The sequence below is a fragment of the Heptranchias perlo genome, chromosome 21 (assembly GCF_035084215.1).
Source record: "Heptranchias perlo isolate sHepPer1 chromosome 21, sHepPer1.hap1, whole genome shotgun sequence".
In the NCBI taxonomy this organism is placed as follows: domain Eukaryota; kingdom Metazoa; phylum Chordata; class Chondrichthyes; order Hexanchiformes; family Hexanchidae; genus Heptranchias; species Heptranchias perlo.
The window spans coordinates 53,335,725-53,358,638 of NC_090345.1; the positions used below are offsets into that span (position 1 = coordinate 53,335,725).

Here is a 22,914-nt window from a genome sequence, read left to right on the forward strand (position 1 = left end):
AAATGTGGTGAATTGGATCCAAAATTGGCTCAGTAACGGGAAACAAAGGGTAAAAGTCGATGGATGCCTTTGTGAATGGAAATCTGTTTCCGGTGGTGTGCCACAGGGCTCAGTGTTGGGTCCCTTGCTGTTTGTGGTATATATTAATGATATGGACTTGAATGTAGGGGGCATGATTGGCAAATTTACAGACGACACAAAAATTGGCCGTGTACTTGATGGTGAAGAGGATAGCTGTAGACTCCAAGAAGATATCAATGGGTTGGTGGAGTGGGCAGAAAAGTGGCAAATGGAGTTCAACCTGGAGAAGTGTGAGGTAATGCATTTAGAGAGGGCAAACAGTAAAAGGGAATACGCAGTAAACGGGAATATATTGAGGGGTAGAGGAAGTGAGAGACCTTGGAGTGCATGTGCACAGGTCCCTGAAGGTGGCAGTACAGGTAGATAAAGTTGTGAAGAAGGCATACGGAATGCTCTCCGTTATTAGCCGAGGTATAGAATACAAAAGCAGGGATGTAATGATGGAACTGTATAAAACGTTGGTAAGGCCACAGCTGGAGTATTGTGCGCAGTTCTGGTCACCACATTACAGGAAGGACATAATTGCTCTGGAGAGAGTGCAGAGAAGATTTACAAGAATGTTGCCAGGGCTTGAAAATTGCAGCTACGAGGAGAGATTGGATAGGCTGGGGTTGTTTTCCTTGGAGCAGAGGAAGCTGAGGGGAGACTTGATTGAGGTGTACAAAATTATGAGGGGCCCAGATAGAGTAGACAGGAAGTACCTGTTTCCCCTAGCGGAGAGTTCAAGAACTAGAGGACATAGATTTAAGCTGATTGGTGGAAGGATTAGAAGGGACATGAGGAAAAACTTTTTTACCCAGAGGGTGGTGGGTGTATGGAATTCGCTGCCTGAATTGGTGGTAGAGGCAGAGACCCTCAACTCTTAAAAAGTACCTGGACCTGCACCTAAAGTGCTGTAAGCTGCAGGGCTATGGACCGGGTGCTGGAAGGTGGGATCAGAATGGGCACCTGGTTGTTCTTTGGGCCGGCGCAGACACGATGGGCTGAATGTCCCCCTTCTGTGCTGTATCTTTTCTATGGTTCTATGACATAAGGGGACAATTGGCCCAGTGTAGATACACAGCCCTATATAACCTCCCATTGACAGCTTCCAGTCTGCTAAAGCAATGTTGTCCAATACAGGTGGCTAATTGGCAATCCAGATGCGATTAATTGCATTTTTGATTAGTAAATTTTAAAAAATCAGTAACCGACCCTGCCGTCAGGCGTATGATCTCAATACTCATATTCGCTCGATGTCTGGTCGTGTATTTTAACCTATTTGTGCATTTGAAGGTAAAATGGTCCAGTGAAAGGCAAAGTTTGCGAGTGTTTCTTTTTCTTTAGTTGTGTGCACTTTGCCTCCTTGGTTTCTGCTTATTGGATATCCACTAAAACGGTGAGTAAGATGGGTGAACAGGCTAGGCTGCAGCACCATGGACACACCACAACATTGTATGGAGAGGGGAGCTGTCATCGTGGTCAGCTCAAACAGGCCGGCAGAAGAAGCAACCCAACCAATAATGAGCAGCTCCAACAGGCCATGTCATGGCAAAGAATGACCAGTGTCCAATCACGTTCTGGGTGGAGTCCAGGGTCAGGTCTGGCGAGTCTCGTTGTGAGAGTCAACATTCTCAAGAATCACTGATGAAGTCCAAGTACAGCTCGCAACTGCTGGACAAAAACCTAGATGTGCATTAAGATGTGACGTGCCTGATAAATTCATGTCAGAATTTCAAACTTTTAGTGAAAGAGAAAGACTGCAAAGTTTTGTGCTGAATGGGGGTAGATGGTTCTGTAAATATACACATGAAGTACATTTACCTAGACTGTGTGTAAGGGGTTTTCCACTAAAATGAATGCATGTGGCTAAAACAGTGTCACTGGAGTCCCATCTGTGGCTAGACAGCAATCGCTATTGGCCAACATTATGGTGAAATACTCATGAACCAGACACTGGAGCTGAAATACAGCCAGTGATCAGTAAAATTGCCCACTATCTCAAATCCTCACTCTCACAGCAGCCTTCCGTTGTTAACGTGCAGCTGCACAATAAATACAGGGCCTGGCACGCTGCCACGGAACGCTGCGTCCAGTCGGGCCGTTCCGCCCCACCTGTCCTTCGTCGAAAAGTTTATGCAAAAAAAAACCTTTGTCCGCAAGGCGATCAGTAAGTGGTCGGCACGTAACGTCCTCGAGACCCTGCGGGAAAAGGAGATGGTGGATCCTGTCGGTTGGTTCCCCGAGCAGACTGTCAATGTCATTTGGCAGAACGCCTCATCGCCAGAACTTTCAAACAAGCACCGAGACCTAGCTTGGCTGGTGCTGAGAAGGGCCCTTCCCGTCAGATCCTTCATGTACTCCCGGACTCTCAGTGCCACCGCGCGCTGTCCCAGAGGAGGCTGCGGTGGAGATGAGACCGTCACCCATCTCCTTCTGGAATGTGCCTTTGCAAAGAAGGTCTGGAGAGAGATGCAGTGGTATCTGTCCAGGTTCGTCCCGAGCAGTTCCGTAACACAGGACTCTGTGCTCTACGGGCTGTTCCCGGGGACGCACACTGAGACGGACATCAGCTGCTGCTGGAAGACCATCAGCTCGGTGAAAGACGCCCTTTGGTCTGCCCAAAACTTGCTGGTCTTCCAGTGCAAGGAGCTGTCCTCAACCGAGTGTTGCAGACTGGCACATTCCAAGGTCCAGGACTACGTGCTGAGGGACGCACTGAGGATGGGTGCGGCCGCCGCAAAGGCCCTGTGGAGAAAGGCAACCGTTTAGAGCCTTCCCGCCATTGTAAACCGAGGGGCTGCAATCAGGGAAAAACCCCCTCGGGCAGAATGTAAAATTCAAACTGATGTAATGTACCTGTAATGAATCTGTAATCAATAATGTTTATTGAGCGTATTGCAATGAGACACCCTAGAGTGTCATGAACTGTAATTATGTCCAATGTGTTCATTGAACTGTACTTGATGTAACCTGCAAATTGTATAATCTGTATTGTGTACGTTTGGAATGTGATGTGACAAATGTATTGTATGTATTGCTGCAAATTTTATGAATAAAGTATATTTTAAAAAAAATAAACAGGATTGACCAGCCAACTTCATCACTACCCAGCAATGAGCAGCTGCTCTCCATCACTACCCAGCAATGAGCAGCTGCTCTCCATCGTGGCCCAGGGAAATGTGTGCTGTGAAGTCCCACAAACAGAAATAAGATAAGTGATTAGATATAGAGAGAGGGGGAGAGAGGGGGAGGGGGGGAAGAGAGGGGGAGGGAGAGGGAGGGAGGGAGGGAGAGGGAGGGAGGGAGAGGGAGGGAGGGAGAGGGAGGGAGGGAGAGGGAGGGAGGGAGAGGAGGGAGGGAGAGGGAGGGAGGGAGAGGGAGGGAGGGAGAGGGAGGGAGGGAGGGAGATAGATACACACAGACACACAGGACATTTCAAATTGGAAATCAGACTAAGAAACAAACTAGAAACAGCACAGGAGTGGGCGATTCCAAGGAGGGAGCAGGGTGCCCATCAGCTATATACCCCAACAGCCCACAGCAATATCATTCTGTGATCAGCACACTTACTGCTTCCACAAGAGCTTCAGCATCGGCCTTCGAGCACCGGAACGGACTATCAGACACCGTAGTGTTTGTACTGAGGAGAAAAACAAAACCTAGTTTCAGCAAAACTGAAGTCTAGAATGATCGAAGGTGAAAGCAGTGAGTTTTCAATCCTCTGGATTAGGGTTCGTTCACTGGAACTCGAGATCTTGCCTCTGGCGCAGCAGTTTTTCCATGAATGCCCCCGATTGGTTCAAATGTTATCACTGTAGCCAGCTATAATCTCGCAGAAATCTCACTGACAACTTTTTCTATTATATCGAATCATCGCATCATCTGACATTATAATTTCTTAACAGCAACAAGGTACACTTACACAACAAAAGTCCCAAGGTGCTTCACAGAGGCGGAATCATACTCTGTCACGACAACAAAGAAGTGACTAAAAGCTGGTCAAAGTAGTGAGTTTTCAGGAGGGTCTCCAAGGAGAGAGATGTGGAGAGGCAGAGGGACGTAAGGAGGGAATTCAGAGAATGGGGCCGAGGCAGCTAAAGACACAAGGGCCAATGGTGGGGCGAAGTGAGGGGGGATGCAGAAGAGGCCAGAGTCAAAGGAACGGAGAGTTCGAGGGAGGGGGTGGTAGGGCTGGAGGAGGTTAGAAAGATAGGGAGGGGCAAGGCTATGGAGGGATTTGAACACGAGGATCAGCATTCTAGATTGGAGATGTTCCCGGACCGGGAGCAAACATAGCTCAGCGAGCAAAAGGGTGATGGGAGAACAGGACTTGGTGTGAGTTAGGATACGGACAGCAGAGTTTCAGATGAGCTGAAGTTTACGGAGGGCAGAAGATGGGAAGTCGGCCAGGAGAGCATTGGAATAATTGAGACCAGAGGTAACGAAGGCATAGATGAGTGTTTTAGCAGCAGATGAGCTGAGGCAGGGGCGGAGACAGGCGATGATACGGAGGTGGAAGTGGGCGGTCTTGGTGAAGGAGTGGATATGTGGTTGGAAGCTCATCTCTGGGTCAAATAGGACTCAGAGGTTGTGAACGGTCTGGTTCAGCCTCAGACAGTGACCAGGGAGAGGGATGGAGTCGGTGGCTGGGGAACGGAGTTTGTGGCGGGGGCTGAAGACAATGGCTTCAATTTGGAGGAAATTGCAGATCATCCAGGATTGGATTTTGGACAAGCAGTCTGACGACAGAGGCAGTGGAGGGGGCAAGCAAGGCGGTGGTGAGGTAGAGCTGAGTGTTGATGTGGAACCTGGCTCCATGTGTCGAAGGGGCAGCATGTAGATGCGGAAGAGGAGGGGGCCATGGACAGATCATTGGGGACTCTAGTTACCGGTGTGGAGGCAGAAAGACAAGTCAGTACTCGAAATGCTCTGGATAGGGTCAGATGGTTAGAATGGAATTGTGAGGGCAATCCCACTAAGCTGGACAATGGTGTGGTCAACTGTGTTAACGGCTGCAGGTCAAGAACGATGAGGAGGGATAGAGAACCAAGCTCACAGTAACAGAGGATGTCATTTGTGACTTTGATCAGAGCCGTTTCAGTGCTGTGGGTGGGATGGAAACCTGATTGGAGAGGTTCAAACATGGAGTTGTGGGAAAGATGGGCACGGATTTGGGAGGTGACAAAACGTTCAAGGCCTTTGGAGAATAAAAGGAGGTTGGAGATGGGGCAGTAGTTTGTGAGGATAGAAGGATAAAGGGTGGGATTTTTGAGGAGGGGGGTGATGATGGCAGTTTTGAAAGCAATAAGAACATCCAAGGAGAGCAAACCATTTACAAAGCCAGCTAGCATGAGGACCAGGAAGGGGAGTTGGGTGGTCAGCACTTTAGTGGAAATGAGGTCAAAGGTGCAGGAGATGGGTCTCATGGTCAGGATGAGCTCAGAAAGGGTATGAGGGGAGATGGGAGAGATTACTAAGGCAGGAGGGAACTTGAACAAAGGTTTGGCTTCAAATAGCTCCTGGACTCACTCGCCCTCCACACCTGTCTCCAAACCTGGACGTCAGTTCGTCGATGCTCCAAGCTGACGCCATCCTATCTTCGTCAATGTTATCCCACCATGGGACCTCGGACTAACTTTGGCCTCCCTCCTATTGTCTATCTATTTTCCATTTATTACCAGGACATATCTATCCTATCCTATGCTATGTAACCGCACCTATGTATAGAATCTTAGAAAGGTTATAGCACAGAAGGAGGCCATTCGGCCCATCGAGCCCATGCCAGTTCTCTGCGAGAGCAATCCAGCTAGTCCCACTGCGCTGCCCTATCCCCGTAGCCCTGCACATTTTTTTCATTCAAGTACCAATCCAGTTCCCTTGTTGGTGTGTGTGTCCGTTCGCAGGCATGTTATGGCTGCTGCTCTGGACCCAAGCCAGTCATTTCTATTCTACTTTTTCTTCTCATCTCTTTACCCCTCCTCGGCTCCTCTCTCCTGTCCATAGAACCATAGAAAAGATACAGCACAGAAGGGGGCCATTCGGCCCATCGTGTCTGCACCGGCTCGAAGAACAATCAGGTACCCATTCTAACCCCACCTTCCAGCACCCGGTCCGTAGCCCTGCAGCTTACAGCACTTTAGGTGCAGGTCCAGGTACTTTTTAAAAGAGTTGAGGGTCCCTGCCTCTACCATCAATTCGGGCAGCGAATTCCATACACCCACCACCCTCTGGGTAAAAAAGTTTTTCCTCATGTCCCTTCTAATCCTTCCACCAATCATCTTAAATCTATGTCCTCTATTCTTGAACTCTCTGCTAGGGGAAACAGGTACTTCCTGTCTACTCTATCTGGGCGCCTCAATCAAGTCTCCCCTCAGCCTCCTCTGCTCCAAGGAAAACAACCCCAGCCTATCCAATCTCTCCTCGTAGCTGTAATTTTCAAGCCCTTCTCTGCACTCTCTCCAGAGCAATTACGTCCTTCCTGTAATGTGGTGACCAGAACTGCGCACAATAGTCCAGCTGTGGCCTTACCAGCGTTTTATACAGTTCCATCATTCCATCCCTGCTTTTGTATTCTATACCTCGGCTAATAACGGAGAGCATTCCGAATGCCTTCTTCACAACCTTATCGAACTGTACTGCCACCTTCAGGGACCTGTGCACATGCACTCCAAGGTCTCTCACTTCCTCGACCCCTCTCAATATATTCCCATTTACTGCGTATTCCCTTTTACTGTTTGCCCTCCCTGAGTGCATTACCTCACACTTCTCCGGGTTGAACTCCATTTGCCACTTTTCCGCCCACTCCACCAACCCATTGATATCTTCTTGGAGTCTACAGCTATCCTCTTCACTATCAACTACACGGCCAATTTTTGTGTCGTCTGCAAATTTGCCAATCATGCCTCCTACATTCAAGTCCAAATCATTAATATATACCACAAACAGCAAGGGACCCAACACTGAGCCCTGTGGCACACCACTGGAAACAGATTTCCATTCGCAAAGACATCCATCGACTTTTACCCTGTGTTTCCTATTACTGAGCCAATTTTGGATCCAATTCACCACATTTCCCTGTATCCCATGGGCTTTTACCTTTCTGACCAGTCTGCCATGTGGGACCTTGTCAAATGCCTTACTAAAATCCATGTAGACAACATCGACTGCACTCCCCTCATCAATCCTCCTTGTCACTTCCTCAAAGAATTCAATCAGATTTGTAAATTGTCATGCCTCCTTTCATTTCTCCCCTCTCGGGTATCCTGTCCCCCCCCCAAACCCCCACTCCAACTCTTCAGCACTCCTCGACCTTCCTACTCTCCTGCCACTGTCCCAGGCTTGACTCCTTCTTCCATAAGCCTACAGCTTCCCTCTGTGCCTCTCTCGGCATCCTCCCAAGGGACCATCAAGGCTCTCGTCGCTGCTTCCTTACGAGCAGCAACCCCAACAGCCCCATCCTACTCTCTCCCAGCATGCTCACTGGGGGCTAATCTCACCAGACACCTTCCCATCCCATTCATCCTTCCCAGCGCTGACCCTGTGGACTCTGCCAGTGGATCAGTTATCACCTCCCCTCTCCACATCTCCCTCCAGAATGTCCCTTCACTGGTGAACAAGGCCCTTGCCACCCATGAGCTTATTGTGGATGATTGCATCGACATCATGGCCCTGACGGAAACCTGGCTGATGGGTGATGACTCCTTCCCCCTTAATGAAGTCTCCCAGCCTGGCGAAATCGTCCAACATTTGTCCTGCCCAGACTGCCACGGTGGTGGAGTGCCCCTTATCACCAAGTCACACCGTGGTCTGTCCCCCTGCTCCTCTGGCCCTTCTCCTCCTTTGAGCATCACACCTTGTTCCACCCCTCTCGCCTCTCCTTTAAAATTCTCGTTCTCCACCGCCCGCCCAAGCTTCTCACCGAGATATCTTCACTGCTTTCCTCCCTCAGCCTCTGCAACAAACTTCTCATCCTCGGTGATTTCAACCTCCATCTCAACTCATCGTGCTCTCTCTCCTCTGAGTTTACTGCCCTCCTCTCCTCCCTTAACAATCCAGTCCCCTCAGATACTCCTAAAGTCCCACTCTCCCCCCGCCATGTACTTTGCAGCCTCTCCCTCCGTGTGCTCCAAGATTTTTCCCGCTCCGCCGTTCCCCGCCCCCCTCTCCCCTCTCCGCCGTTCCCCGTCTACCCTCTCCGCCCCCCTCTCCCCTCTCCGCCGTTCCCCATCTCCCCTCTCCCCTCTCCGCCCCCCGCCCCCCTCTCCGCCGTTCTCCGCCCTCCCCCTCCCCTCTCCGCCCCCCCTCTCCCCTCTCCGCCGTTCCCCGTCTCCCCTCTCCGCCCCCCTCTCCCCTCTCCGCCGTTCCCCGTCTCCCCTCTCTGCCCCCCCTCTCCCCTCTCCGCCCCCCCTCTCCCCTCTCCCCTCTCCGTTCCCCGCCCTCCGCCCTCCCCCCTCCCCCGTTTACTGCCAGGACAATGGAACCAGTTTAGTTCAGGTGAAGCCATTCCTTCAACGTCATTGGTCTTGATGTGAAGCATGACTTCAGGCTGCTTACCCCACCGTCTCCACCTCTCGTCCCTTACCCTGGCTCCTGGGAGGTAGCAAGCCATTTGGAACCACTAGTCACCGTTCCAGAAAAGGCCAGCAGGATTAGAATTCCCTACAGTGACGTGTCTTTTCTAACTCCACCCCCAGTATTGCTTGTGATTTTCCCCGTGATCTACCAGACTCTGCCTCGATCAAGTCCTCCCACCCTGGGGTCACCCAGTTCCCTTAAAGTGGGGTGAGCTGGGGGAACACTGGTCCCCCTCCTGTGGATGTAGAGCATGTTCATCTAAATCCACCTCTTACATCTTGTAGTCTTAAACAGACACAGTAAGTTACACACAGATGCACTTTACCAACAGAATAATATTGTGCGATACATGGCTTGATACGATCCTATCCACCGTGATCAGAGGACGTGCCTCCAGTACCACATTCCACAAACATTCCTCACTGGTGTACAACCTCTATCGATATTTGTCAACATATTATGTTCCAAACAGGAATTCATTGCCAAGTTGCTTTGAGACATTTCAAGACAAGCCAAGTAAATGCAACTATTTTTCTTTTATGTCAAACTTCACGTTTTCTTCTTCACAAACAGGCCGTCCTGCCATTCTCACACCTACCAGTTAATTTCTCCCGCTGAGGATTTCTTTGTCACCAGAGCTTTCCAAAAAGCGTGCGTGCTTTGAATCACACGAATTGCAAAGTCCTGAAAACAGAGAATCTCGTTATTACACTTCAACAAACCTGACTGAAAAGTCAGTTCAATTCTAATTAAGAACACCCTCCAGGAAGATGAAGAATAGAAAACTGGAAAGAAAAGTATTCTCCAATAGCAGAAAATCCCCAGGGGTTAACACTGGAATCTAAGGGAATGGCACCCATCGTCAAAGGTGAGGCGATCACTTTACAATATGAAAACAACAGATAAAGCAGGGCATTAACCTTCAGCAACACAAATTACCTAAATAACAAGCACAAGATTATCAAGCCTGACCAGCAGCAAGAGCATTTTATTGACTGGGGCCAGCTCCCTAAAGCACCAAGTAGGAACAAACATGGGCAACAAGCAGCATAATCCTCAGCCCCAACAATCAGCTTTAAATGAGCTGGGACAACTTCTTGCTTATTCGCCATACACACAAGGGAAGGGCGAAGCACATCAGGCAACATACGACCAAGAACGAAAGAAAGACAAGGTAAAAGGGGCGGCGGGCGAGAGCAAGGGGCGGCGGGCGAGAGCAAGGGGCGGCGGGCGAGAGCAAGGGGCGGCGGGCGAGAGCAAGGGGCGGCGGGCGAGAGCAAGGGGCGGCGGGCGAGAGCAAGGGGCGGCGGGCGAGAGTAGCCCAAGTCTCACCCCTCAGCTGTATGTCCATCTCTTCCCTGAACTTTCGGTCCATCTAAACCTGTACTGCCTGCGATGTAGAACAACGTTCCAACCAAAATCAGAACAAAACTGTCACTCCGCCACAGGAGATATTAGGAGAGGTGACCAAGAGGTTGGTTCAAGGGTTGCGTTTTCGGAAGGATCTTAAAGGAGGAGGTGAGGGAGGTGGAGGGGATTCCAGAACATGAGGTGCTAAATGGCAATGGCAGGTCAAAGGGAGGGGGTGGGTGCACAAGAGGCCAGAACAGAGAAACAGGCAGTTCAGGTGTGAGGGAGGGGGATGTTGTGGAGCTTGAGGTGCTTCGAGGATGGGAGGGGCGAGGCTGCCTAAGGTTTAGGTCACCGCTGATGGACGAGCGGAACATGAGACGGGGCAGCAGAGTTTTGGATGAGCTGAAGTTTACGGAGGATGGGAGGCCAGTCAGGAGAGCATTGGAATAGTGGAGTCTGGAGTTAACAAAGGCATGGATGAGGGTTTCAGCAACAGATGAGCTGAGGCAGGGGCGCAGACAGCGATTCTTTCAGAAGTGATAGCAGGCGGTCTTTGGGATATGGGGCGTGAAACTCAATGCCAGGACAAATAGGACGCCAGGGTTGCGAACGGTCTGGTTCAGCCAGGGAGAGGGATGGAGTCAGTGGCCGGGGAATGGAGTTTGTGGCGGGGGCCAAAGACAATGGCTTCGGTCTTCCCAATGTTTAACCAGAGGAAATTGCAGCTCATCCAGGACTGGTTGTCAGACAAGCAAGTAGATGAAGAGGAGGAGAGGCCAAGGATAGATCCGTGGGGATTCCAGAGGCAATGGTCTAGGGGCAAGAAGGGAAACTATTGCTGGAGACTGTTTGACTGACTGGATTGTAAGAGTGGAAGAAAATGAGGAGAGTTCCATTGTGCTGGAAAATGGAAGAGAGGCGTTGGAGGAGGATGATGTGGTCGGCCGTTTCAAGGGCTGCAGACAGGTCAAGAAGGAATAGTGCGTCACAGAAAGTCAGTGCTGAGGCAGGGGCAGATTCAAGATGTTCAAACACGGAGTTGTGGGAAAGATGGGCACGAATTTGGGAAACAACTGTCCAAGGGCTTTAGATTGAGTAGAATGGGCCTGTACTCTCGAGTTTAGAAGAGGTGATCTCATTGAAACATAAGATGCCAAAGGGGCTTGACGGTAGATGCTGAGAGGTTGTTTCCCCTGGCTCAAGAGTCTAGAACTAGGGGGCATAGTCTCAGGATAAGGGGTCGGACATTTAGGACTGAGATGAGGAGGAATTTCTTCACGGTTGTGAATCTTTGGAATTCTCTGCCCCAGAGGGCTGTGGGTGCTCAGTCACTGAATATATTCAAGGCTGAGATCGATAGATTTTTGGACTCTAGGGGAATCAAGGGATATGGGGATCGGGCGAGAAAGTGGAGTTGAGGTCGAAGATCAGCCATGATCTGATTGAATGGCGGAGCAGGCTCGAGGGGCCGAATGGCCTCCTCCTGCTCCTATTTCTTACGTTCTTGTGACTTGAGAGGAAAGAAAGATTGAGCTGTTGTTTCCAAGAACGGAACAGTTAAGGGTGTGCTTTTTGAGGAGCGGGATGATGTTGGTGGTTTTTAAAAACCCAAAACCCTCTCTCCCAAACTCGCTCCCTCTCCCCCTCATGCAGGGTTCGTGTCTTTCCTTTGAGAGCAGCCTGGGACATTTTATTATGTTGAAGGCACTGCACAAATCCAAGTTGTCACTGCAAAATAATTTGCTATGTCAGCGTTGGAACCCTTTAGGAAACTGTGCACTCATTCAGGACTCAGTGAAAAGGAACTTCTAAGACTGAGTGCAATGTGTAAGGGCCATGATACCTTATCCTTGAATTCACTGTTGAATGCGAACTGGTTTTCAGGTTTTCCATCGGGGACCTTGTATCGTCTGAACCAGTCAACGGAGGCCTCCAGATACCCTGGCTTCAGCCGTCTCACATCATCAATATCTAATTCAAGAGAAAAATCCAAAATATTCGAGTTGGGTGGATTTTTAGGCTTCATTTGATCACCACCCAAATACGTCAAGTGTCTTAACATTCAAATAAATGGATAAACGTCTCCTGTAAAACAGACCATCGCTTTTTACTATTTTTATTGATGATCTGGATGTAGGTTTTGGGGGAACGATCTACAAGTTTGCAATGATACTAAGAAATGTGCAAAAGTTCTGACTGTAGAGAATGCTCGACTGCCACAGGCAGATCGATGCGTGCTGGGATTGGGCTAGTGACAGATAAATTATGTTTAACTTTGGAAAGTGCAGTGTTCTGCATGTGGGCAGGTCAGATGCTGAACATCCAAACACTCTTCAGGGAAAAGAGATAAAGCAGGTGGTGAAAGATCGATCTGGGTGTTCCAGTGCATAGATTTCTAAAGGTTCATTAACCAATGGCCGTGAAGCTGTAGCAAGAGCAAATAGGACGCTAGGGTGTATTTACAGGACAACTGACTACAAGACAAAGTAAACTATTTGTCCGTGTAAAGGCATTGGTTAATCTCAGTTAGGATGCTGTGTCCCGTTTTGATGATCTCACATGGTGGGTGATATTGAGGCTTTGGAAAGGGTGCGGAGGAGTGCCGCCACTGGACTCATTCTTTTCCCAGACAATAGTGGACCTGTGGAACAGGGTGCTGGCTTGTGCAGTGAAAACTGATTCGCTGAATTCCTTCAAGTGAGAGCAGGGCCTGTTTCTGGCTGTGGCAGTGATCATCTGGTACAAGAGGTAACGTTAATCAGGGCCAGAGTGATCACCTGGACTAGTTTTAATCGCCTAAGGGGATCGGAGGGGAACTTCCTAGATTTTCAGCGCCCAAATTGGCCTGGGTTTTTAATCTGTTTTTTCAGGTGGGGAGGGCAGTGTGTATATTGTGATGTACAAGGTATGACAGTTGTGTGGGACAGGCTGGATGGATCAGACGGCCTTTTCTTGTCTCTCATTGTTCAAATGTACAAGTGACATCATACAAATATGTGAAACATAATATTGTACACAGTCATTTCTAGGTGAAGAAGAAGGAACTTGCATTTCTAGAAACAATCACATCCTTGGGATGTCCCAGAACACTCCCCAGCTAATGCATTGCTTTTTAGAAACAAATGCACCAATCAATCAATCTGCAAACCACAAGGTCTCACAGGCAGCAGTGAATTAAATGACCAGTTCAGCTGCCTTCTGTTTGTTTTGTTTGAGGGGGGATGTTAAAAGCATCAGTGGTGAGAGGTGCAAAGTTAAACTGAAGGAGGACGAGAGTAGTGTCACCATGTGTGAGATCTACACAAGTAACCTGGACACCAAGACAATACAGTCTTTTCAAACTTGCCAATACCAGAACAGGCAAGTCCAGGCCTGCAGAAATCGGTTCCACAATCAGACAGAAAATTTAACTGATCATTAAGAATTGTATCGCCGGGGGGCTCCCCCCCGGTACACACTGGAGGGACGCCGGGGGCTCCCCCCGGTACACGCCGGGGGGCTCCCACACCAGTGGGTGTGGCGATCCTTATAGACACCCAGCTGGTAGAACACACATGTTGCGGCAGATCAGGACCCGCGTTATATTGGGCTGTGATGCCCTCTGTAGTGAAAATCTTGCCGACATTCCCTGCGTGAGCTCACACATGAATGACGATCAATAGGACAAGGTGTCAGAGGTTGATGGTGGAACTGTACCCCAGGCCCTTCGGAATGCATGAAGTATATCATAACTGAACCAAACATCTTCATATGAGTTCATCAGACACCAGTCTCCATATACTTACTTTTAAAGTTATTTGCCTCAGGATCCTCAACGTTGATTGCAATAATTTTCCAGTCAGTCTCACCTTCATCGATCAAAGCTAGAATACCCAGAATCTTTACCTGGATAACTTCTCCTCTTGAACACACCTGAGCAAAGAAATGAGACAACCATTCAGTTTTAAAACCATTCTTTGTCACCTCCAAGTATCTGCGACATTGCAGTCAACAAAACTTCACAAGGAGTTCTTGGAAGATACATAATCTGGTTATACAAAAAACTTCAAAAAGAGAGAAATCATGTTCTCCAAATAAACTTCGAAGTGAAATATTATTGGTCAGTGGGGGCTTGATGGCAAATGATATCGTTCTCAAATGAGCTACATTCCTTTCACTTTCAGAGATGCCCCACATCAGCATCCCTTTAAGCAAGGAGGGACAAGGAGCTGGGTGGATATTGGAGAAGGAATTCTAACACGAGATGCCTGGTGCAAGCCCACAATTTGATCATCCTTATCCTGGGACTGGGATCAGGATCCCTATTTACTCATAAGATAAGGAACTTCTCCTGAAACTTAGGGAGAATATAGAGATAATAAATAACACTCTAGATGATCAACTGTATTTATTTTCATTCTCAACAAAACACTCAGGCCCTGACCTTGCTGACTGGGGTATCTCGCAGTGAGCCCCATTAGTTAGACATTTCCCCTCTGCCTTCACCTCGAAAACTTTTTGCACCGCAAGTTGCTGGAAGTTCAAGCTGAAATCAGGACAGTGGGGGGCGGGCCGCGGCGGGGGGCGTGACCAACAGTCTAACTCCTTAACCAACGAGAAAGAAACAGGAATGATGGGGAAGGAAACGGTGAATTAGGGGCAAATCAGGTGCAGAAAGAGAAATAAAGAGAGGGAAAGAAAGATTGGATCAAGAGAGAGTGAAAAAAGAAACAAAGGAAAAAATGTAAAAAATTTAAAACATAAATTTTTAAAAAATCTCTAAGAACAATTTACCATGTGCAAGAATGAAACTCCACAGTTTCAATTGTACTCATTGTGGGCCGGAGAGGTTGAGTGGCGTTGCAGGAACTGTGGGACCGGGAGCAGCAATGCCATCCCCGATCCAGCGGTTTCACTGGGTGCCAATGCCGTGATTGGGGACCGAATGATGTATTTGGATCCCGACTTTAAAGAATGTCTGTGGTGGGTGAACCCCCGACACTGCCACAAACCCAGCACTTCAAATGGTGGCGGGAGTGCAGCGGGCAGTGCCCAAGCACTATTTTAAGCGCCCGCCTGCCCCAATCCCGCCGGGCAGGCTGGGTTAAAATTGGGCCTAAAGACTGACTGATTTCAGGGACAGATGTTGAAATGTGTGCTACATCACATTGAGTTCCACAGACTCTCCATAGAGACCAAGGAATAGGAGGGAGATTGTGCCCTGCTGCTCACACTCCTTGGCTAATGGTGGCTGAATACACTGCCCACTAGCGAGTGAACCAGACAGTGCCTGTCTGTGCTGAGACTGCTCCAACAGACAGGCCACCTATTCAGCTGCTACAACTGGCCCCAGTGCCCTTGGACTAATTCAAATAAACCAATAGGGCTCCTGCCTCTGACTGCTATCCAAATATTTCTGCCCTAAAGCGTGGGCATGAGCAAAGAACAGGATAAGGCTCCACTGTGATGCTACCCATGGTCAAACAGCCGGACGCACACCAAATGGGTTGACCTTTAAAGAATGGCATTAACACTTTGGGAACTCAACCCCCAGCTCCCAAGCCAGCACCTTCAGGGGAAAGAGCAAGAACAGAAAAAATTATAAACAATGCACTTCAGTGGCAAAATGACAGATTTTAACCAACGGCGAAGTCACTGGCTCAGCTTAAAGGCAGAAGCGGTGAACGAGTGTGTACATCTCGGCCGTACCTTGGTTCCGATTTCACACACATCAATAGGATCATTGTCTCCACTACATCCAGTCGATTCATCTGTGTGAGCAGGGTCTTCCCAAGTCTATTAAAACAAGACGACAGTCACACACACTGTTTCAGGCAGGAGACCATCAGCCCATCTAACCCCCCTATCCACAGTATTCCCATCTAACCCCCCCATCCACAGTATTCCCATCTAACCCCCCCATCCACAGTATTCCCATCTAACCCCCTCTATCCACAGTATTCCCATCTAACCCCCCTATCCACAGTATTCCCATCTAACCCCCCCATCCACAGTATTCCCATCTAACCCCCCCATCCACAGTATTCCCATCTAACCCCCCCATCCACAGTATTCCCATCTAACCCCCCCATCCACAGTATTCCCATCTAACCCCCCCCCCATCCACAGTATTCCCATCTAACCCCCCCCCCATCCACAGTATTCCCATCTAACCCCCCCATCCACAGTATTCCCATCTAACCCCCCCATCCACAGTATTCCCATCTAACCCCCCCATCCACAGTATTCCCATCTAACCCCCCCCATCCACAGTATTCCCATCTAACCCCCCCATCCACAGTATTCCCATCTAACCCCCCCATCCACAGTATTCCCATCTAACCCCCCCATCCACAGTATTCCCATCTAACCCCCCCATCCACAGTATTCCCATCTAACCCCCCCATCCACAGTATTCCCATCTAACCCCCCCATCCACAGTATTCCCATCTAACCCCCCCCCCATCCACAGTATTCCCATCTAACCCCCCCATCCACAGTATTCCCATCTAACCCCCCCATCCACAGTATTCCCATCTAACCCCCCCATCCACAGTATTCCCATCTAACCCCCTCTATCCACAGTATTCCCATCTAACCCCCCCATCCACAGTATTCCCATCTAACCCCCCCCATCCACAGTATTCCCATCTAACCCCCCCATCCACAGTATTCCCATCTAACCCCCCCCATCCACAGTATTCCCATCTAACCCCCCCATCCACAGTATTCCCATCTAACCCCCCCCCCCATCCACAGTATTCCCATCTAACCCCCCCATCCACAGTATTCCCATCTAACCCCCCCATCCACAGTATTCCCATCTAACCCCCCCATCCACAGTATTCCCATCTAACCCCCCCCATCCACAGTATTCCCATCTAACCCCCCCATCCACAGTATTCCCATCTAACCCCCTCTATCCACAGTATTCCCATCTAACCCCCCCATCCACAGTATTCCCATCTAACCCCCCCCATCCACAGTATTCCCATCTAACCCCCCCATCCACAGTATTCCCATCTAACCCCCCCATCCACAGTATTCCCATCTAACCCCCCCATCCACAGTATTCCCATCTAACCCCCCCATCCACAGTATTCCCATCTAACCCCCCCCATCCACAGTATTCCCATCTAACCCCCCCATCCACAGTATTCCCATCTAACCCCCCCATCCACAGTATTCCCATCTAACCCCCCCATCCACAGTATTCCCATCTAACCCCCTCTATCCACAGTATTCCCATCTAACCCCCTCTATCCACAGTATTCCCATCTAACCCCCCCATCCACAGTATTCCCATCTAACCCCCTCTATCCACAGTATTCCCATCTAACCCCCTCTATCCACAGTATTCCCATCTAACCCCCCCATCCACAGTATTCCCATCTAACCCCCCCATCCACAGTATTCCCATCTAACCCCCCCCATCCACAGCATTCCCATCAGTCCATCTAACCCCCCATCCACAGTATTCCCATCTAACCCCCCCATCCACAGTATTCCCATCTAACCCCCCCATCCACAGTATTCCCATCTAACCCCCCCATCCACAGTATTCCCATCTGCCCATCGACCCCCCCCATCCACAGTATTCCCATCTAACCCCCCCCATCCACAGTATTCCCATCTAACCCCCCCATCCACAGTATTCCCATCTAACCCCCCCATCCACAGTATTCCCATCTAACCCCCCCATCCACAGTATTCCCATCTGCCCATCGACCCCCCCCATCCACAGTATTCCCATCTAACCCCCCCCATCCACAGTATTCCCATCTAACCCCCCCATCCACAGTATTCCCATCTAACCCCCCCATCCACAGTATTCCCATCTAACCCCCCCATCCACAGTATTCCCATCTAACCCCCTCTATCCACAGTATTCCCATCTAACCCCCTCTATCCACAGTATTCCCATCTAACCCCCCCATCCACAGTATTCCCATCTAACCCCCTCTATCCACAGTATTCCCATCTAACCCCCTCTATCCACAGTATTCCCATCTAACCCCCTCTATCCACAGTATTCCCATCTAACCCCCCCCATCCACAGTATTCCCATCTAACCCCCCCCATCCACAGTATTCCCATCTAACCCCCCCATCCACAGTATTCCCATCTAACCCCCTCTATCCACAGTATTCCCATCTAACCCCCCCATCCACAGTATTCCCATCTAACCCCCCCATCCACAGTATTCCCATCTAACCCCCCCATCCACAGTATTCCCATCGAACCCCCCCATCCACAGTATTCCCATCTAACCCCCCCCATCCACAGTATTCCCATCTAACCCCCCCATCCACAGTATTCCCATCTAACCCCCCCATCCACAGTATTCCCATCTAACCCCCCCATCCACAGTATTCCCATCTAACCCCCTCTATCCACAGTATTCCCATCTAACCCCCCCATCCACAGTATTCCCATCTAACCCCCTCTATCCACAGTATTCCCATCTAACCCCCTCTATCCACAGTATTCCCATCTAACCCCCCCATCCACAGTATTCCCATCTAACCCCCCCCTATCCACAGTATTCCCATCTAACCCCCCCCATCCACAGTATTCCCATCTAACCCCCCCCATCCACAGTATTCCCATCTAACCCCCTCTATCCACAGTATTCCCATCTAACCCCCCCATCCACAGTATTCCCATCTAACCCCCCCATCCACAGTATTCCCATCTAACCCCCTCTATCCACAGTATTCCCATCTAACCCCCTCTATCCACAGTATTCCCATCTAACCCCCTCTATCCACAGTATTCCCATCTAACCCCCCCATCCACAGTATTCCCATCTAACCCCCCCCTATCCACAGTATTCCCATCTAACCCCCCCATCCACAGTATTCCCATCTAACCCCCTCCATCCACAGTATTCCCATCTAACCCCCTCTATCCACAGTATTCCCATCTAACCCCCCCATCCACAGTATTCCCATCTAACCCCCCCCCTATCCACAGTATTCCCATCTAACCCCCCCATCCACAGTATTCCCATCTAACCCCCCCTATCCACAGTATTCCCATCTAACCCCCCCTATCCACAGTATTCCCATCTAACCCCCCCCATCCACAGTATTCCCATCTAACCCCCCCTATCCACAGTATTCCCATCTAACCCCCCCCATCCACAGTATTCCCATCTAACCCCCCCATCCACAGTATTCCCATCTAACCCCCCCCTATCCACAGTATTCCCATCTAACCCCCCCCATCCACAGTATTCCCATCTAACCCCCCCATCCACAGTATTCCCATCTAACCCCCCCATCCACAGTATTCCCATCTAACCCCCCCCATCCACAGTATTCCCATCTAACCCCCCCATCCACAGTATTCCCATCTAACCCCCCCCATCCACAGTATTCCCATCTAACCCCCCCATCCACAGTATTCCCATCTAACCCCCCCATCCACAGTATTCCCATCTAACCCCCCCATCCACAGTATTCCCATCTAACCCCCCCCATCCACAGTATTCCCATCTAACCCCCCCCATCCACAGTATTCCCATCTAACCCCCCCCATCCACAGTATTCCCATCTAACCCCCCCATCCACAGTATTCCCATCTAACCCCCTCTATCCACAGTATTCCCATCTAACCCCCCCCATCCACAGTATTCCCATCTAACCCCCCCATCCACAGTATTCCCATCTAACCCCCCCCATCCACAGTATTCCCATCTAACCCCCCCATCCACAGTATTCCCATCTAACCCCCTCTATCCACAGTATTCCCATCTAACCCCCCCCATCCACAGTATTCCCATCTAACCCCCCCATCCACAGTATTCCCATCTAACCCCCTCTATCCACAGTATTCCCATCTAACCCCCCCATCCACAGTATTCCCATCTAACCCACCCATCCACAGTATTCCCATCTAACCCCCCCCATCCACAGTATTCCCATCTAACCCCCTCTATCCACAGTATTCCCATCTAACCCCCCCCCATCCACAGTATTCCCATCTAACCCCCCCCATCCACAGTATTCCCATCTAACCCCCCCATCCACAGTATTCCCATCTAACCCCCTCTATCCACAGTATTCCCATCTAACCCCCCCCCATCCACAGTATTCCCATCTAACCCCCCCATCCACAGTATTCCCATCTAACCCCCTCTATCCACAGTATTCCCATCTAACCCCCCCCATCCACAGTATTCCCATCTAACCCCCCCATCCACAGTATTCCCATCTAACCCCCCCCATCCACAGTATTCCCATCTAACCCCCCCCCCATCCACAGTATTCCCATCTAACCCCCCCCCCATCCACAGTATTCCCATCTAACCCCCCCATCCACAGTATTCCCATCTAACCCCCTCTATCCACAGTATTCCCATCTAACCCCCCCCATCCACAGTATTCCCATCTAACCCCCCCCATCCACAGTATTCCCATCTAACCCCCCCCATCCACAGTATTCCCATCTAACCCCCCCATCCACAGTATTCCCATCTAACCCCCCCATCCACAGTATTCCCATCTAACCCCCTCTATCCACAGTATTCCCATCTAACCCCCCCCATCCACAGTATTCCCATCTAACCCCCCCCATCCACAGTATTCCCATCTAACCCCCCCCATCCACAGTATTCCCATCTGCCCATCGACCCCCCCATCCACAGTATTCCCATCTAACCCCCCCATCCACAGTATTCCCATCTAACCCCCCCATCCACAGTATTCCCATCTAACCCCCTCTATCCACAGTATTCCCATCTAACCCCCCCCATCCACAGTATTCCCATCTAACCCCCCCCATCCACAGTATTCCCATCTAACCCCCCCCATCCACAGTATTCCCATCTGCCCATCTAACCCCCCCCATCCACAGTATTCCCATCTGCCCATCGACCCCCCCCCATCCACAGTATTCCCATCTAACCCCCTCTATCCACAGTATTCCCATCTAACCCCCCCCCATCCACAGTATTCCCATCTAACCCCCCCATCCACAGTATTCCCATCTAACCCCCCCCATCCACAGTATTCCCATCTAACCCCCCTCTATCCACGGTATTCCCATCTAACCCACCCATCCACAGTATTCCCATCTAACCCCCCCCATCCACAGTATTCCCATCTAACCCCCCCCATCCACAGTATTCCCATCTAACCCCCCCCCATCCACAGTATTCCCATCTAACCCCCTCTATCCACAGTATTCCCATCTAACCCCCTCTATCCACAGTATTCCCATCTAACCCCCTCTATCCACAGTATTCCCATCTAACCCCCTCTATCCACAGTATTCCCATCTAACCCCCTCTATCCACAGTATTCCCATCTAACCCCCCCATCCACAGTATTCCCATCTAACCCCCCCATCCACAGTATTCCCATCTAACCCCCTCTATCCACAGTATTCCCATCTAACCCCCTCTATCCACAGTATTCCCATCTAACCACCCCCATCCACAGTATTCCCATCTAACCCCCCCATCCACAGTATTCCCATCTAACCCCCCCATCCACAGTATTCCCATCTAACCCCCCCATCCACAGTATTCCCATCTAACCCCCCCATCCACAGTATTCCCATCTAACCCCCTCTATCCACAGTATTCCCATCTAACCACCCCCATCCACAGTATTCCCATCTAACCACCCCCATCCACAGTATTCCCATCTAACCCCCCCATCCACAGTATTCCCATCTAACCCCCCCATCCACAGTATTCCCATCTAACCCCCCCATCCACAGTATTCCCATCTAACCCCCCCCATCCACAGTATTCCCATCTAACCCCCCCATCCACAGTATTCCCATCTAACCCCCCCCATCCACAGTATTCCCATCTAACCCCCCCATCCACAGTATTCCCATCTAACCCCCCCATCCACAGTATTCCCATCTAACCCCCTCTATCCACAGTATTCCCATCTAACCCCCCCCATCCACAGTATTCCCATCTAACCCCCCCCATCCACAGTATTCCCATCTAACCCCCCCCATCCACAGTATTCCCATCTATCCCCCCCATCCACAGTATTCCCATCTAACCCCCTCTATCCACAGTATTCCCATCTAACCCCCCCCATCCACAGTATTCCCATCTAACCCCCTCTATCCACAGTATTCCCATCTAACCCCCCCCATCCACAGTATTCCCATCTAACCCCCCCATCCACAGTATTCCCATCTAACCCCCCCATCCACAGTATTCCCATCTAACCCCCCCATCCACAGTATTCCCATCTAACCCCCTCTATCCACAGTATTCCCATCTAACCCCCCTTCCACAGTATTCCCATCTAACCCCCCCCATCCACAGTATTCCCATCTAACCCCCCCCATCCACAGTATTCCCATCTAACCCCCCCCATCCACAGTATTCCCATCTATCCCCCCCCCATCCACAGTATTCCCATCTAACCCCCCCATCCACAGTATTCCCATCTAAACCCCCCCCATCCACAGTATTCCCATCTAACCCCCCCATCCACAGTATTCCCATCTAACCCCCCCCATCCACAGTATTCCCATCTATCCCCCCCATCCACAGTATTCCCATCTAACCCCCCCCATCCACAGTATTCCCATCTAACCCCCCCCATCCACAGTATTCCCATCTAACCCCCCATCCACAGTATTCCCATCTAACCCCCCCATCCACAGTATTCCCATCTAACCCCCTCTATCCACAGTATTCCATCTAACCCCCCCCATCCACAGTATTCCCATCTAACCCCCCCCATCCACAGTATTCCCATCTAACCCCCCCATCCACAGTATTCCCATCTAACCCCCTCTATCCACAGTATTCCCATCTAACCCCCCCCCATCCACAGTATTCCCATCTAACCCCCCCATCCACAGTATTCCCATCTAACCCCCTCTATCCACAGTATTCCCATCTAACCCCCCCATCCACAGTATTCCCATCTAACCCCCTCTATCCACAGTATTCCCATCTAA

The 22,914-nt window shown here is 50.3% G+C and overlaps 1 protein-coding gene across 1 annotated transcript in view; it reads right to left on the minus strand.

The window, feature by feature from the left end:
- LOC137340258 (inorganic pyrophosphatase-like) overlaps positions 1–22,914 on the minus strand; it is a gene marked incomplete at its 5' end in the record, with an annotated part of 62,974 nt that overhangs the window by 19,574 nt on the left and 20,486 nt on the right. Inside the window, 5 exons of the mRNA XM_068002676.1 lie at positions 3,634–3,703; positions 9,236–9,321; positions 11,834–11,961; positions 13,776–13,902; positions 15,679–15,765. Of these exons, the coding sequence (XP_067858777.1) occupies positions 3,634–3,703; positions 9,236–9,321; positions 11,834–11,961; positions 13,776–13,902; positions 15,679–15,765 (498 nt within the window). The remainder of the gene's footprint in view (positions 1–3,633; positions 3,704–9,235; positions 9,322–11,833; positions 11,962–13,775; positions 13,903–15,678; positions 15,766–22,914) is intronic.